General features: G+C 42.8%; 1 protein-coding gene across 1 annotated transcript in view; it reads left to right on the top strand.

Annotated features, from left to right (window-relative positions):
• mr (anaphase promoting complex subunit morula) overlaps positions 1–18,407 on the top strand; it is a 208,873-nt gene that overhangs the window by 59,557 nt on the left and 130,909 nt on the right. Inside the window, exon 8 of the mRNA XM_071665551.1 lies at positions 16,593–16,693. Coding sequence (XP_071521652.1) covers positions 16,593–16,693 — 101 coding nt within the window. The remainder of the gene's footprint in view (positions 1–16,592; positions 16,694–18,407) is intronic.

Below are 18,407 nucleotides of genomic sequence, written 5' to 3'. Positions count from 1 at the left end.
CACTTCTGAAGCCACACTGCTCTTCCCCAATCTGATGCTCTGTACATGCCTTCACCCTCTCAATCAATACCCTCCCATATAATTTACCAGGAATACTCAACAAACTTATACCTCTGTAATTTGAGCATTCACTCTTATCCCCTTTGCCTTTGTACAATGGCACTATGCACGCATTCCGCCAATCCTCAGGCACCTCACCATGAGTCATACATACATTAAATAACCTCACCAACCAGTCAACAATACAGTCACCCCCTTTTTTAATAAATTCCACTGCAATACCATCCAAACCTGCTGCCTTGCCGGCTTTCATCTTCCGCAAAGCTTTCACTACCTCTTCTCTGTTTACCAAATCATTTTCCCTAACCCTCTCACTTTGCACACCACCTCGACCAAAACACCCTATATCTGCCACTCTATCATCAAACACATTCAACAAACCTTCAAAATACTCACTCCATCTCCTTCTCACATCACCACTACTTGTTATCACCTCCCCATTTGCGCCCTTCACTGAAGTTCCCATTTGCTCCCTTGTCTTACGCACTTTATTTACCTCCTTCCAGAACATCTTTTTGTTCTCCCTAAAATTTAATGATACTCTCTCGCCCCAACTCTCATTTGCCCTTTTTTTCACCTCTTGCACCTTTCTCTTGACCTCCTGTCTCTTTCTTTTATACATCTCCCACTCAATTGCATTTTTTCCCTGCAAAAATCGTCCAAATGCCTCTCTCTTCTCTTTCACTAATACTCTTACTTCTTCATCCCACCACTCACTACCCTTTCTAATCAACCCACCTCCCACTCTTCTCATGCCACAAGCATCTTTTGCGCAATCCATCACTGATTCCCTAAATACATCCCATTCCTCCCCCACTCCCCTTGCTTCCATTGTTCTCACCTTTTTCCATTCTGTACTCAGTCTCTCCTGGTACTTCCTCACACAGGTCTCCTTCTCAAGCTCACATACTCTCACCACCCTCTTCACCCCAACATTCACTCTTCTTTTCTGAAAACCCATACAAATCTTCACCTTAGCCTCCACAAGATAATGATCAGACATCCCTCCAGTTGCACCTCTCAGCACATTAACATCCAAAAGTCTCTCTTTCGCACGCCTGTCAATTAACACGTAATCCAATAACGCTCTCTGGCCATCTCTCCTACTTACATAAGTATACTCATGTATATCTCGCTTTTTAAACCAGGTATTCCCAGTCATCAGTCCTTTTTCAGCACATAAATCTACAAGCTCTTCACCATTTCCATTTACAACACTGAACACCCCATGTATACCAATTATTCCCTCAACTGCCACATTACTCACCTTTGCATTCAAATCACCCATCACTATAACCCGGTCTCGTGCATCAAAACCACTAACACACACATTCAGCTGCTCCCAAAACACTTGCCTCTCTTGATCTTTCTTCTCATGCCCAGGTGCATATGCACCAATAATCACCCACCTCTCTCCATCAACTTTCAGTTTTACCCATATTAATCGAGAATTTACTTTCTTACACTCTATCACATACTCCCACAACTCCTGTTTCAGGAGTATTGCTACTCCTTCCCTTGCTCTTGTCCTCTCACTAACCCCTGACTTTACTCCCCAGACATTCCCAAACCACTCTTCCCCTTTACCCTTGAGCTTCGTTTCACTCAGAGCCAAAACATCCAGGTTCCTTTCCTCAAACATACTACCTATCTCTCCTTTTTTCACATCTTGGTTACATCCACACACATTTAGGCACCCCACTCTGAGCCTTCGAGGAGGATGAGCACTCCCCGCGTGACTCCTTCTTCTGTTTCCCATTTTAGAAAGTTAATACAAGGAGGGGAGGATTTCTGGCCCCCCACTCCCGTCCCCTCTAGTCACTTTCTACGACACGCGAGGAATACGTGGGAAGTATTCTTTCACCCCTATCCCCAGGGATAATATACACATATATATACACACACACATACACACACATACACATACATACGCACATACACACACACACACACACATACATATATATACATATGAAAAATGCAAGAAACAATTTAGAAAACTGAAACTTCTAGCTTGAAATGAATGAAAAAAATGAATGTCACATAATGGTTCAACCTCTGGCTATGGAAAAAAGGAAATGTATAATTTATTTTTAGAGTTATTAATCATATTTTCTGTGTTCTCTAATTTTCTCAATATTATTCTATGTGTAGGTGGATACTTAAAACACCATTTGCCCAAAATTGCCCATTTTATTTTAGTCAAGCTTTAGCCTTCACAGAGGCATCATCAGAAATATACAAAAAAGAAAAAATGAATGTGTCACAAAACTCTGATATGAATGTAAAACCCAGACAGCATGTATATAAGAAATAAGTGGAAAATTCCACATACATAGCACATAAAAAGTAAGGGATAACACTAAAAGTGATACAAATTAACAATATCATGATGGGTAATATGAGCTACAACCTAGATGCAAAGTTTGGGTATAGCAATATAGATAAACTTACAGTTGAGGTGACACAGAACAATATTGAATGAGATAGGAATATAGACAGTCCATCACTAAATACACTTAAGTTGGGCCAAGCGAGACCATTATTGTTTGGGTGTGGAGTTGAGGTTAGGTTGGACTCATATTATTCTCTCTGACCTTTGTAATCCAGGACTGGGTGGGTCAGTGACATGATCCCCTGTCCTGAAATAATGGACTCAGTAGCTTGTGGTGGGTTAGTGACATGTTTCACTAGTCCTGAAATGGCATTAGGTCTACGCCCTATTGGCTGGCCATCAAAGAGATGTATGGCACTGGCCATTGTTACGAACATGGTGTGTGTGCCCACATGTTCGTATGAATCAGAGGCGCCAGGTCGAGGCGTGGGGTCAGCTGCGGGATATTTCACCACTGTATGTCATTGCTGCTGACGTTCGCAAGAAGACGAGGAGTGTGACTACGCCGAGACTCTGGGACCCTCCAACCAATCAGAATTGCTCTTAGTTCCATAGCCGATCAAGGGTAGCATTGTATAGCAGCAAGGGTGAACGCTTGTCTTTACTTGTACCCACTACACCCACTGAGATTTGTTTCCTCTCTCTCTAGCCCAGCGAGGTAAGTGGTGTCCCCTGCAGTAAGCCTGTAAGCCCTGCTGTGCTGTAAGCCTGTTACCCGAGTGTTGTGCTCTAAGCCGTTACTGCTGTAAGCTCATTACCCGAGTGCTGTGCTGTAAGCCCGTTACTACTGTGTCACGTCAGGTTTAGCTAAGTGTAATGATGATTTTACTGTGTCACGTCAGGTCTAAGTGTAATGTTATCAAACAAAGTGTCATAAAGGAAAGAGATCTCCTGGCTTGAAATCTTATCTGGAATGTTAACTCATGTTCATTGTTAACTCATGTTCAGTGTTAACTCATGTTCAATGTTAAACTCATGTTCAGTGTTAATGTAAATGATTCATGCCTGATTTATGTGCCTATCTTTGTACACTTGAATTCTTTCATTATAAGTAGATTTAATGTAATGCTGGTCTTTAATTCAATGCCATAACTTTATGATTGTGTTATCCCGTTGTGAAATAACAAATCTATAATGTCCTTGCAAGACAAGGATCAGTATAGTATTTGTAACATATATGTTACTGTCGACCTTGTCTGAATAAGTATTGAGTTCATAACATATAAATTAGCGACCTTGCCAGGATTTTTCTTGCCTTAATGGAATCTCTTTCCTTGGTTCGTTAATCATGCCGTTGACCAGCGACGCTGACCAGTTTTGTCGATCTATCCCTAGTGATGTTAATGTTGATCTCAAATACTGACGAATCCAACTAGAGATAGCTAAGTTCAATGCACAAGCACAACAAGCACAGGTGCAGGTACAGAAGGAGCAGACTAAACAAGCTAGGTTCCAGACTGAACAAGCTACGTTCGCGCTCGAACTTGAAAAACTTAACTCTTCACCATCAGGACCAGTGTCATCCCAATCGGGTAACTTACATTTCGTACCAAAGTTCAGTGAACTTGACGTGGAGAGACGTTCAAAGGGCTATGTTAGTAAATGTGGTGTGATGAAAAGTGACTGTATTACGGGATTCTGGTGCGCTGCAGTCCCTGATGTTGGATGGCTTGGTGCCGCGAGAAGAGTTTGGAGACTGAGTGTTGCTAGATGGACTGTCGGGTTCCAAGGAAGCTCCCCTAGTCAATGTGAGAGTAGAAACAGATCTCTTCACAGACCATTCCCTTGTAGGGATTGTAGATAAGTTACCTGTCTTAGACGTGGACTTTGTGTTAGGCAGTGACCTAGCGGGTGGGAAGATGAACCCAGTGCCGGTGTTGCTTACGGGCCCGGTGGAGTCCACGGAGGCAGTGCAGCTTGATGAGGAGGTACCAGAGATAGTACCAGGTCCATGACAGCTGGCACGGCAGGCTGTGTGCCTGAGGACATAGCCGTTGAAATGGAGGAAGTGAAGACCAGCGAGAGGAGGCTGTGTGATACCCTCTCCCCTGATATAGACTCCGTTGAAACGCAGGAAGTTAAGACTCTTCCCCCGACTGAGACCAGTGAGAGGAAGCTGTGTGATACCCTCTCCCCTGGTGTAGCCTCCGTTGAGACAGAGAATTTGAAGACTCTCCCTGAGAGTGAGGCCAGCAAGAGGAGGCTGTATGATACCCTCTCCCCTGGTGTAGATTCCATTGAGACGGCAGACTTAAAGACTCTTCCTGAGAGTGAGCCTAGTGAAAGGGAGCTGTGTGATACCCTCTCCCCTGGTGTATCCTCTGTTGAGACTGAGGATTTGAAGACTCTCCCTGAGAGTGAGTCCGAACGAGATTCAGTGGGTGAGACTGAGGATTTGTCTTGCGCCCATTCAAGAGAGAAGACTCTCCATGTGGATGAAATTAGTGAGGAGAAGCTGTGTGATACCTCCTGTGCTAGTTTCGAGTCCGTACAAGGATCAGTGGGTGAGACTGAGGATTTGTCTCACGCCCATTCAAGAGAGTCTCAGGAACGGAGGACAATATGGCCTGACAAACAATCTCGTTTGATGAGGTGTGAGGCGGGCGACGAGGTGTTGCTTCTTCAGGGTCCCTACACCATTATCTGGAGTGTAGGAGACTCAAATTACCTTGTCTCTACCCCCGATAGGCACAGAGGTCAGATTATGCCACATCAACATGCCTAAGCCATATTTCAGTGGTGATCCTCTCCCCTTGGAACCGGTGGTGCCAGTCTGCATCATCTTACGTCCAGCGGTAGCCGTGTGTGACGAAGTCGACGACGTAGCTGCGAGTGCCTTGGAGACCTGGGACCCAGGCGGAGGAGTGAGAGAACTGAAGTGTTACTTGGATATGGTTGGGTATTACAGAATGTTTATTAGTAACTTTTCGCAGTCGCAACCCCTCTGACAGATTTATTGAAGAAAGATGTTAGATATGTTTGGAATGAGCAGTGTGAGACAGTCTCTCTTATTAGTTAGGAACCCTACTTTTCAACCGTTTTATTTTGCAGGCTCCAACCAGATTAGCTGTTAATGCCACCAGTGTTGTAAAGGCTGGTGAGGTCCTCATGCAGGAGGACAGAGAGAAGGTTGAGCCCAGACAGATAGCCACCATGAAGAGGGAACTTTTGTTTTGCTATTTGTATTGTAGCACTTTCTGTATGTGTTCTTCAGGCAATCACTAGAAGTAACCTTTGTTTTTGCTATTTGTATTATAACATTTTCTGTATATTTGTGTCCTTCAGGCAATGTCATCAGGGTGTATACTGATCACCACCCATTGAAATATGTTAATAAGTTCCGAGATAAGAATCAGAAGTTAACTAGGTGGGCCTTGTTCCTTCAAGAGTATAATTTAGATATTCACCATATTGCTGGCGCACATAATGTGTTAGCTGATTGTTTATCCCGCTCTTAAGGTGAGAAAATTCCTCTTCTAGGAATTTTCTCCTTTAAGGACGGGTGTGTTACGAACATGGTGTGTGTGCCCACATGTTCGTATGAATCAGAGGCGCCAGGTCGAGGCGTGGGGTCAGCTGCGGGATATTTCACCACCGTATGTCATTGCTGCTGACGTTTGCAAGAAGACGAGGAGTGTGACTACGCCGAGACTCTGGGACCCTCCAACCAATCAGAATTGCTCCTAGTTCCATAGCCAATCAAGGGTAGCTTTGTATAGCAACAAGGGTGAACGCTTGTCTTTACTTGTACCCACTACACCCGCTGAGATTTGTTTCCTCTCTCTCTAGCCCAGCAAGGTAAGTGGTGTACCCTGCTGTAAGCTTGTAAGCCCTGCTGTGCTGTGAGCCGTTACTGCTGTAAGCCTGTTACCCGAGTGCTGTGCTGTAAGCCGTTACTGCTGTAAGCCCTGCTGTGCTGTAAGCCGTTACTGCTGTAAGCCTGTCACCCGAGTGCTGTGCTGTAAGCCCGTTACTACTGTGTCACGTCAGGTTTAGTTAAGTGTAACGATGATGTTTACTATGTCACGTCAGGTCTAATTAAGTGTAATGTTATCGAACAAAGTGTCATAAAGGAAAGAGATCTCCTGGCTTGAAATCTTATCTGGAATGTTAACTCATGTTCAATGTTAACTCATGTTCAGTGTTAAACTCATGTTCAGCATTAACGTAAATGATTCATGCCTGATTTATATGCCTATCTTTGTACACTTGAATTCTTTCATTATAAGTAGATTTAATGTAATGCTGGTCTTTAATTCAATGCCATAACTTTATGATTGTGTTATCCCGTTGTGAAACAACAAATCTATAACGTCCTTGCAAGACAAGGATCAGTATAGTATTTGTAACTTATATGTTACTGTCGACCTTGCCTGAATAAGTATTGAGTTTGTAACACCATGTTTGTCTGGATGTTGATGACAGGTGCTGTCTCTCTAATGTGAACGGCATCTGATATCTGTTGTGTTCTCAGATCACTGCAACTATTAATTATTTTGGTGTTATTCACTATAATCTCTCTCATTAGTCTTGTTCCATGCTCTTGTTCATGATGTTTAATTCCACCTTCTTGTAAGTGGAGCTAGAGGCAGGTTGCATGTCCGATGTAGTTTATGTGGTGAGGCTGACAGTCCCCAATATTGCATTAGTACTTATAGACCACATTGATACAATTCAGACTTCCAGAGTGACCTATCACAATGTTGTTCATTACAAGCAAACATGTTTTCAGGTTGTTGTAGGAAATTTTCAGGCTGACGTCCTTGTCTTCTTCGGTTACCATGCAGTTTTTGACCACAATATCTCGCACAACTTTCTCATCCTTTGTATATGTTGTCATGAATGTGTTCTTGTAGTAACCTTTAATGCTGTCATGTTGAGGTTGTCTGCTTGCCGTGAAATGTTGCTTTTGCATGTTCACAATGGTATCAAATCTAGTGCTTGAATATCCATTCTTGATTATTATTTGCCAGACACATCAAGAACTCTGACATGTTTATTGAATGTAGCAGCCTGTTGGCTAAAAATACACTAAGATATTACAGAATTAGGAATTAAGATATTACAGAATTAGGAATTCAATATTTTGCTGATTGGAAAAGAACATGAGTAAGGTACATCTGCTTAGTCTGATATGGCTATTCATGGAGTTGTACAGGGTAGAAACTATGGTTTATATATTATGTTCTTAGTTATGATTAATTGAACATTAATTGATGAATAGTTAGATTTTGATTGAGTTACATTAATTTGATGTTGATATACCACATAACTAAGAGAAAACTAATTGGTTTACTTGTTTAGCTGTGCACTTATTCATGGATTGTTTTTGACATTCATAATGGTAGTTATGGGAGTGGTTGTTTGTATGAAATCTGATTGTGCAAATTGTTTGTGGTGATGGGCGGCAGTCCTTAGGGATGGGGCATCATGGAGGAGTTGTTGGTGATGGGTATGTCATCAGTTTATTATAAGCCAAACTTCTTGAGGGTTGTTTCCTTTTCTTTTCATATTATTCAAGTTCACTACTTGTATCCATACAATACTGTTGTGTGCAAGAAGTATACATAGAATATATGTATATGAATTTACAGAAAAATTAGAAGTATTGAAAGAACTCAACAAACTTAGCCACACATGAGCATACCAGGCTTTTAGTGTTTGATTTGAACCAAAGACCATACCTTGGCTTTTTATCCTCTGTATGTAATTACCTATTTTTATAGTGCAATGAGAGAGCTCTGCTTATATAGGGCCTCATCTTTTGAGATGGGGCTCCATACAGAGGGAGTTTTTAGTATTGAAAATTGCCAAAGCAAGAATGAACATGTGCAGAGCAAGGGAAAGATGCAGTTGAATCTTAGAGAATCCCTTGAAATGTATGAAAATAGCACCAAACATGAATAAGTCAGATTCAACAGAAATGCTGGAGAGAGATTTCATTGTTTTGCCAGATGACATAAAAAGCTGACAAAAAGTTAATGCAAAACTTTTAAAACAAAAACAGACAGATGGCTGAAAACATTTCCAGGTGAAATCAAGATTGACAGTTATTTGCTGTGTATAACAGGGGAGAATAACAGTACTGTTAAACAAATGGCATATGCTTGAATGCATTTCACTGACCCAACCTCATATGAGAATCTTTTTCAGTATAACCAAAATGTAACTATTCCCCAACATCACCTTTAGATTGTTTAAAGTGGGCTGAACTACAGAGTAAGAAAATGTGCAAAGAACAACTAAAAGTACTGAAACTGTACCCTCTGAAGTTTAGGTGGGGAGAAATAACATAATTTATAGTTCAGAAGGTTTCAGAAGTGGTAGAGGATGTGTGGATCAGGTGTTTGCTTTGAAGAATGTATGTGAGAAATACTTAGAAAAGCAAATGGATTTGTATGTAGCATTTATGGATCTGGAGAAGGCATATGATAGAGTTGATAGAGATGCTCTGTAGAAGGTATTAAGAATATATGGTGTGGGAGGCAAGTTGTTAGAAGCAGTGAAAAGTTTTTATCGAGGATGTAAGGTATGTGTATGTGTAGGAAGAGAGGAAAGTGATTGGTTCTCAGTGAATGTAGGTTTGTGGCAGGGGTGTGTGATGTCTCCTTGGTTGTTTAATTTGTTTATGGATGGGGTTGTGAGGGAGGTAAATGCAAGAGTTTTGGAAAGAGGGGCAAGTATGAAGTCTGTTGTGGATGAGAGAGCTTGGGAAGTGAGTCAGTTGTTGTTCACTGATGATACAGCGCTGGTGGCTGATTCATGTGAGAAACTGCAGAAGCTGGTGACTAAGTTTGGTAAAGTGTGTGAAAGAAGAAAGTTAAGAGTAAATGTGAATAAGAGCAAGGTTATTAGGTACAGTAGGGTTGAGGGTCAAGTCAATTGGGAGGTAAGTTTGAATGGAGAAAAACTGGAGGAAGTGAAGTGTTTTAGATATCTGGGAGTGGATCTGGCAGCGGATGGAACCATGGAAGCGGAAGTGAATCATAGGGTGGGGGAGGGGGCGAAAATCCTGGGAGCATTGAAGAATGTGTGGAAGTCGAGAACATTATCTCGGAAAGCAGAAATGGATATATTTGAAGGAATAGTGGTTCCAACAATGTTGTATGGTTGCGAGGCGTGGGCTATGGATAGAGTTGTGCGCAGGAGGGTGGATGTGCTGGAAATGAGATGTTTGAGGACAGTGTGTGGTGTGAGGTGGTTTGATCGAGTAAGTAATGTAAGGGTAAGAGAGATGTGTGGAAATAAAAAGAGTGTGGTTGAGAGAGCAGAAGAGGGTGTTTTGAAATGGTTCGGGCACATGGAGAGAATGAGTGAGGAAAGATTGACCAAGAGGATATATGTGTCGTAGGTGGAGGGAACGAGGAGAAGTGGGAGACCAAATTGGAGGTGGAAAGATGGAGTGAAAAAGATTTTGTGTGATCAGGGCCTGAACATGCAGGAGGGTGAAAGGCGGGCGAGGAATAGAGTGAATTGGATCGATGCGGTATACTGGGGTTGACGTGCTGTCAGTGGATTGAATCAGGGCATGTGAAGTGTCGGGGTAAACCATGGAAAGTTGTGTGGGGCCTGGATGTGGAAAGGGAGCTGTGGTTTCGGGCATTATTGCATGACAGCTAGAGGCTGAGTGTGAACGAATGGGGCCTTTGTTATCTTTTCCTAGCGCTACCTCGCACACATGAGGGGGAGGGGGATGGTATTCCATGTGTGGCGAGGTGGGGATGGGAAGGAATAAAGGCAGGCAGTGTGAATTGTGTGCTTGGGTATATATGTATGTGTCTGTGTGTGTATATATATGTGTACATTGAGATGTATGGGTGAGTAGTGTTTGCGTGTGTGGACGTGTGTGTATATACATGTGTATGGTGGTGGGTTGGGCCATTTCTTTCTTCTGTTTCCTTGCGCTACCTCGCAAATGCGGGAGACAGCGACAAAGCAAAATGATAATAAAAAAAAAAACAGAGAAGAGGTAGTAAAAGCTTTGCGGAAGATGAAAGCCGGCAAGGCAGCAGGTTTGGATGGTATTGCAGTGGAATTTATTAAAAAAGGTGATGACTGTATTGTTGACTGGTTGGTAAGGTTATTTAATGTATGTATGACTCATGGTTCTTCAAGGCTCCCAGGATCATAGGGTGGGGGAGGGGGCGAAAATCCTGGGAGCCTTGAAGAATGTGTGGAAGTCGAGAACATTATCTCGGAAAGCAAAAATGGGTATGTTTGAAGGAATAGTGGTTCCAACAATGTTGTATGGTTGCGAGGCGTGGGCTATGGATAGAGTTGTGCGCAGGAGGATGGATGTGCTGGAATTAAGATGTTTGAAGACAATGTGTGGTGTGAGGTGGTTTGATCGAGTAAGTAACGTAAGGGTAAGAGAGATGTGTGAAATAAAAAGAGCGTGGTTGAGAGAGCAGAAGAGGGTGTTTTGAAATGGTTTGGGCACATGGAGAGAATGAGTGAGGAAAGATTGACCAAGAGGATATATGTGTCGGAGGTGGAGGGAACGAGGAGAAGTGAGACCAAATTGGAGGTGGAAAGATGGAGTGAAAAAGATTTTGTGTGATCGGGGCCTGAACATGCAGGAGGGTGAAAGGAGGGCAAGGAATAGAGTGAATTGGATCGATGTGGTATACTGGGGTTGACGTGCTGTCAGTGGATTGAATCAGGGCATGTGAAGCGTCTGGAGTAAACCATGGAAAGCTGTGTAGGTATGTATATTTGTGTGTGTGGACGTATGTATATACATGTGTATGGGGGTGGGTTGGGCCATTTCTTTCGTCTGTTTCCTTGCGCTACCTCGCAAACGCGGGAGACGGCGGCAAAAAAAAAAAAAAAAAAAAAAAAGACTCATGGTGAGGTGCCTGAGGATTAGCGGAATGCGTGCATAGTGCCATTGTACAAAGGCAAAGGGGATAAGAGTGAGTGCTCAAATTACAGAGGTATAAGTTTGTTGAGTATTCCTGGTAAATTATATGGGAGGGTATTGATTGAGAGGGTGAAGGCATGTACAGAGCATCAGATTGGGGAAGAGCAGTGTGGTTTCAGAAGTGGTAGAGGATGTGTGGATCAGGTGTTTGCTTTGAAGAATGTACGTGAGAAATACTTAGAAAAGCAAATGGATTTGTATGTAGCATTTATGGATCTGGAGAAGGCATATGATAGAGTTGATAGAGATGCTCTGTGGAAGGTATTAAGAATATATGGTGTGGGAGGAAAGTTGTTAGAAGCAGTGAAAAGTTTTATCGAGGATGTAAGGCATGTGTACGTGTAGGAAGAGAGGAAAGTGATTAGTTCTCAGTGAATGTAGGTTTGCGGCAGGGGTGTGTGTGATGTCTCCATGGTTGTTTAATTTGTTTATGGATGGGGTTGTGAGGGAGGTAAATGCAAGAGTTTTGGAAAGAGGGGCAAGTATGAAGTCTGTTGTGGATGAGAGAGCTTGGGAAGTGAGTCAGTTGTTGTTCACTGATGATACAGCGCTGGTGGCTGATTCATGTGAGAAACTGCAGAAGCTGGTGACTAAGTTTGGTAAAGTGTGTGAAAGAAGAAAGTTAAGAGTAAATGTGAATAAGAGCAAGGTTATTAGGTACAGTAGGGTTGAGGGTCAAGTCAATTGGGAGGTAAGTTTGAATGGAGAAAAACTGGAGGAAGTGAAGTGTTTTAGATATCTGGGAGTGGATCTGGCAGCGGATGGAACCATGGAAGCGGAAGTGAATCATAGGGTGGGGGAGGGGGCGAAAATCCTGGGAGCATTGAAGAATGTGTGGAAGTCGAGAACATTATCTCGGAAAGCAGAAATGGATATATTTGAAGGAATAGTGGTTCCAACAATGTTGTATGGTTGCGAGGCGTGGGCTATGGATAGAGTTGTGCGCAGGAGGGTGGATGTGCTGGAAATGAGATGTTTGAGGACAGTGTGTGGTGTGAGGTGGTTTGATCGAGTAAGTAATGTAAGGGTAAGAGAGATGTGTGGAAATAAAAAGAGCGTGGTTGAGAGAGCAGAAGAGGGTGTTTTGAAATGGTTTGGGCACATGGAGAGAATGAGTGAGGAAAGATTGACCAAGAGGATATATGTGTCGTAGGTGGAGGGAACGAGGAGAAGTGGGAGACCAAATTGGAGGTGGAAAGATGGAGTGAAAAAGATTTTGTGTGATCAGGGCCTGAACATGCAGGAGGGTGAAAGGCGGGCGAGGAATAGAGTGAATTGGATCGATGCGGTATACTGGGGTTGACGTGCTGTCAGTGGATTGAATCAGGGCATGTGAAGTGTCGGGGTAAACCATGGAAAGTTGTGTGGGGCCTGGATGTGGAAAGGGAGCTGTGGTTTCGGGCATTATTGCATGACAGCTAGAGGCTGAGTGTGAACGAATGGGGCCTTTGTTATCTTTTCCTAGCGCTACCTCGCACACATGAGGGGGAGGGGGATGGTATTCCATGTGTGGCGAGGTGGGGATGGGAAGGAATAAAGGCAGGCAGTGTGAATTGTGTGCTTGGGTATATATGTATGTGTCTGTGTGTGTATATATATGTGTACATTGAGATGTATGGGTGAGTAGTGTTTGCGTGTGTGGACGTGTGTGTATATACATGTGTATGGTGGTGGGTTGGGCCATTTCTTTCTTCTGTTTCCTTGCGCTACCTCGCAAATGCGGGAGACAGCGACAAAGCAAAATGATAATAAAAAAAAAAACAGAGAAGAGGTAGTAAAAGCTTTGCGGAAGATGAAAGCCGGCAAGGCAGCAGGTTTGGATGGTATTGCAGTGGAATTTATTAAAAAAGGTGATGACTGTATTGTTGACTGGTTGGTAAGGTTATTTAATGTATGTATGACTCATGGTTCTTCAAGGCTCCCAGGATCATAGGGTGGGGGAGGGGGCGAAAATCCTGGGAGCCTTGAAGAATGTGTGGAAGTCGAGAACATTATCTCGGAAAGCAAAAATGGGTATGTTTGAAGGAATAGTGGTTCCAACAATGTTGTATGGTTGCGAGGCGTGGGCTATGGATAGAGTTGTGCGCAGGAGGATGGATGTGCTGGAATTAAGATGTTTGAAGACAATGTGTGGTGTGAGGTGGTTTGATCGAGTAAGTAACGTAAGGGTAAGAGAGATGTGTGGAAATAAAAAGAGCGTGGTTGAGAGAGCAGAAGAGGGTGTTTTGAAATGGTTTGGGCACATGGAGAGAATGAGTGAGGAAAGATTGACCAAGAGGATATATGTGTCGGAGGTGGAGGGAACGAGGAGAAGTGAGACCAAATTGGAGGTGGAAAGATGGAGTGAAAAAGATTTTGTGTGATCGGGGCCTGAACATGCAGGAGGGTGAAAGGAGGGCAAGGAATAGAGTGAATTGGATCGATGTGGTATACTGGGGTTGACGTGCTGTCAGTGGATTGAATCAGGGCATGTGAAGCGTCTGGAGTAAACCATGGAAAGCTGTGTAGGTATGTATATTTGTGTGTGTGGACGTATGTATATACATGTGTATGGGGGTGGGTTGGGCCATTTCTTTCGTCTGTTTCCTTGCGCTACCTCGCAAACGCGGGAGACGGCGGCAAAAAAAAAAAAAAAAAAAAAAAAGACTCATGGTGAGGTGCCTGAGGATTAGCGGAATGCGTGCATAGTGCCATTGTACAAAGGCAAAGGGGATAAGAGTGAGTGCTCAAATTACAGAGGTATAAGTTTGTTGAGTATTCCTGGTAAATTATATGGGAGGGTATTGATTGAGAGGGTGAAGGCATGTACAGAGCATCAGATTGGGGAAGAGCAGTGTGGTTTCAGAAGTGGTAGAGGATGTGTGGATCAGGTGTTTGCTTTGAAGAATGTACGTGAGAAATACTTAGAAAAGCAAATGGATTTGTATGTAGCATTTATGGATCTGGAGAAGGCATATGATAGAGTTGATAGAGATGCTCTGTGGAAGGTATTAAGAATATATGGTGTGGGAGGAAAGTTGTTAGAAGCAGTGAAAAGTTTTATCGAGGATGTAAGGCATGTGTACGTGTAGGAAGAGAGGAAAGTGATTAGTTCTCAGTGAATGTAGGTTTGCGGCAGGGGTGTGTGATGTCTCCATGGTTGTTTAATTTGTTTATGGATGGGGTTGTTAGGGAGGTGAATGCAAGAGTTTTGGAAAGAGGGGCAAGTATGAAGTCTGTTGTGAATGAGAGAGCTTGGGAAGTGAGTCGGTTGTTGTTCGCTGATGATACAGCACTGGTGGCTGATTCATGTGAGAAACTGCAGAAGCTGGTGACTGAGTTTGGTAAAGTGTGTGAAAGAAGAAAGTTAAGAGTAAATGTGAATAAGAGCAAGGTTATTAGGTACAGTAGGGTTGAGGGTCAAGTCAATTGGGAGGTAAGTTTGAATGGAGAAAAACTGGAGGAAGTAAAGTGTTTTAGATATCTGGGAGTGGATCTGGCAGCAGATGGAACCCTGGAAGCAGAAGTGAATCATAGGGTGGGGGAGGGGGCGAAAATCCTGGGAGCCTTGAAGAATGTGTGGAAGTCGAGAACATTATCTCGCAAAGCAAAAATGGGTATGTTTGAAGGAATAGTGGTTCCAACAATGTTGTATGGCTGCGAATCGTGGGCTATGGATAGAGTTGTGCGCAGGAGGGTGGATGTGCTGGAAATGAGATGTTTGAGGACAATGTGTGGTGTGAGGTGGTTTGATCGAGTAAGTAATGTAAGGGTAAGAGAGATGTGTGGAAATAAAAAGAGCGTGGTTGAGAGAGCAGAAGAGGGTGTTTTGAAATGGTTTGGGCACATGGAGAGAATGAGTGAGGAAATATTGATCAAGAGGATATATGTGTCGGAGGTGGAGGGAACGAGGAGAAGGGGGAGACCAAATTGGAGGTGGAAAGATGGAGTGAAAAAGATTTTGTGTGATCGGGGCCTGAACATGCAGGAGGGTGAAAGGAGGGCAAGGAATAGAGTGAATTGGAGCGATGTGGTATACCGGGGTTGACGTGCTGTCAGTGGATTGAATCAGGGCATGTGAAGCGTCTGGGGTAAACCATGGAAAGTTGTGTGGGGCCTGGATGTGGAAAGGGAGCTGTGGTTTTGGGCATTATTGCATGACAGCTAGAGACTGAGTGTGAATGAATGGGGCCTTTGTTGTCTTTTCCTAGTGCTAGCTCGCACACATGAGGGGGGAGGGGGATGGTATTCCATGTGTGGCGAGGTGGCGATGGGAATGAATAAAGGCAGACAGTGTGAATTGTGTGCATGGGTATATATGTATGTGTGTGTGTGTATATATATGTGTACATTGAGATGTATAGGTATGTATATTTGCGTGTGTGGACGTGTATGTATATACATTGTGTATGGGGGTGGGTTGGGCCATTTCTTTCATCTGTTTCCTTGCGCTACCTCGCAAACGCGGGAGACAGCGACAAAGCAAAATAAATTGAATAAATAGTTCAAAAATCTTATAACTCTTGGATTTCAACATGCTCTTGAATATAGTTCCATTTTAATATATTGTGCATGAAAAACTGAATATTTACCAGAAACTGAGAAGTGCAGTAAGAAAAAGTATCATAAACATTCTTAATCCAAAATTCTTTAATCCATAACTTGCAGCCTTTAGAATAAACGTGTTCAGTTGAGCTATTGAGCTAATCAAAAAGGATATGGATAAGTGCATACAAAGTGTGCAAGATCAACCTGGATTTGGTTAATTTGCTGGCCCTTGGGCCTGATATTCAGACAGCTGAATTACATAGAAGCAGTGTGTTAGCTTTGCCCCAGACTGAGCAGTGAAGTTGGAAGAGCTTCTGAAGTTGTGGTAGGTATGTAATATGCTTTAGCTCAGGATTTTTCTTTGTCCTCTGTCAGATTGCCACACACTGAATTTTTAAGAATAGCTGCTCACAACACATGAAACCATGATTCAGGGTTGAGGTGGAGCTTTCTTGATATTAGGCTCTGTAGAATTTGCAGAGCTTGTCACTGTCTCATCAGGGTCGTGCAGCATATTATTTCCTATCATTTTGGTGGTGATACCATGTGATGATACAAGATTTTGGAAAATGTTCATTTTTAGTTTAGGAATCCTTAATCTATAATTTACCACTGATGCTTATGTTGATGTGGTACTATTGCCTTTTTCTTGTGAGTGGTTTAAAGTATTTGTTTTTCCTTTTTCAGAATACCCAGAATCGCAGCCAGCATTAGAAGATATTAGAGAGTGTTTGGATCGCACAGATTTAAGAAGTCGCCTTGTAGAATCTTTACGTTCAGCATTTCAGGTAAAGAAATCCACAACAGATGTGAAAGGACTGTTTTAAGATTATTCTGAATTAGCCCTTTAACATTTGTAAATGACCTTTGCCATCTGATTAACATCCAAATATGAAGACTGCATTGATAATTCCTGCCGCAGTTTCAAGGCTCTTTGCTGGGAATGGGTTAGGGAAGGCAGTGTATGTGTTTGCATAATGCTTCCACGAGACAGTCGTTCTCAGTTGCCCTGAAGATGTTATGGGGAAGGAAAGAGTGCAGTTTGCCGTGATAATGTCACCTGCAGATTTATGTCGATAGAGATAGAATACTTATCCCTCAATGATCCATTCTTTGTCTCACTTTTACTTCCATGGTTACATTTGCTGTGATGTTCACTCTTTGGTAACTAAATCATTTTACTCATTCCAAATTTTCTCTTCAAACTCACACCCCAGGTAACCTGTCTCTCTGCCCTCCTAAACCTAATAACCTTGTTTTTACTCAAGTGTACTTTCAATTCAGCATTTCACACATACTCCCAAGCTCAGTCACCAACATCTGTAGTTTCTCTTTCAAATTTGCCACCACTGCACTGTCATCAGCAAACAACAACTGACTGACTTCCCAGGTCCCTTCAGTCTTTACAGACTGCGCACTTGCCCCTTTCTCCAAAACCATTGCATTTACCTCCCTCACAACTATATCCATTAATAAATTATACAGCCGTGGTGACACACACCCCTGCCACAGACCAATCTTCACCTGGAACTAATCACTCTTCTCTTTTCCTGCACATGCCTTAACCTTTTGATGAAATCTTTTGACTGCATCTTGTAGCTCTGCTCTTGCATTATATATTTGAAAGACCTTCCATAAGGCAGCTCCAATAACATTATCATATGCTTTCTCCAGATTCAAGAATGGCACACACAAACCTTTCTGTTTCAGCAAGTATTTCTCACACGCATTTTTCAGAGCAAACACCTGAATCCGCTTTTATCCTCGCCTGTCTGATACTTTGTATATGCCTTCAACCTCTCAGTCACCTTTGTACAATACAACTTCCCATGACACTCAAAATATTTATAACCCTTTTGTTCAAACACACACTTTTGTCCCCCTTGCCTTTACACAGTGGCACTATGAATTTATTCTGCTAATCCCTAGGCACCTCACTCTGGTCCATATTTATATTAAATATCTTAACTAACCAATCGACAACATAGTCATCCCGTTTCTTAAGAAATTCAACTGTGTTACCATCCACTCCAGCTGCCTTGCTACCTTTTCTCTCTTCTCCAAACAACTTTCCATGACTCACTTTGCATACCTCTCCAACCCAAACACCCTGCATCTGCCACCTTGTCATCAAACACATTCAGCAGTCCTTCAGAATACTCTGTCCATCTCCTCACCTCATCACTACATGGTACTGCTTCCCATTTGTTCCTTTTACTGATGTTTCCATTTGTTCTCTTGTTTTGTCACATTATTAAGCTCCCTTCAAAACAGCTTACCCTTCTTGAAGTTTACTTTTAATTATTCACCCTAACTCTCATTTACCCTCTTTTTCAACCTCTTTTCAACCCCTGCACCTTCCTCTTGACTTCCTGCCACTTTCTCTTGTGCATCTTCCAATCACTTGCACTCCTTGCTTGTAAATACTGCCCATATACCTTTCTTTTCCTTCACAAGCAACTCAATGTCATCATCCCACCACTCACTACCCTTTCTCACCTG

This window comes from Panulirus ornatus, chromosome 10 (assembly GCF_036320965.1).
Source record: "Panulirus ornatus isolate Po-2019 chromosome 10, ASM3632096v1, whole genome shotgun sequence".
NCBI classification, from domain to species: Eukaryota; Metazoa; Arthropoda; class Malacostraca; order Decapoda; family Palinuridae; genus Panulirus; species Panulirus ornatus.
The sequence above is the reverse complement of the archived record's forward strand: the minus strand, read 5'-3'. Positions and strand labels throughout refer to the sequence as shown.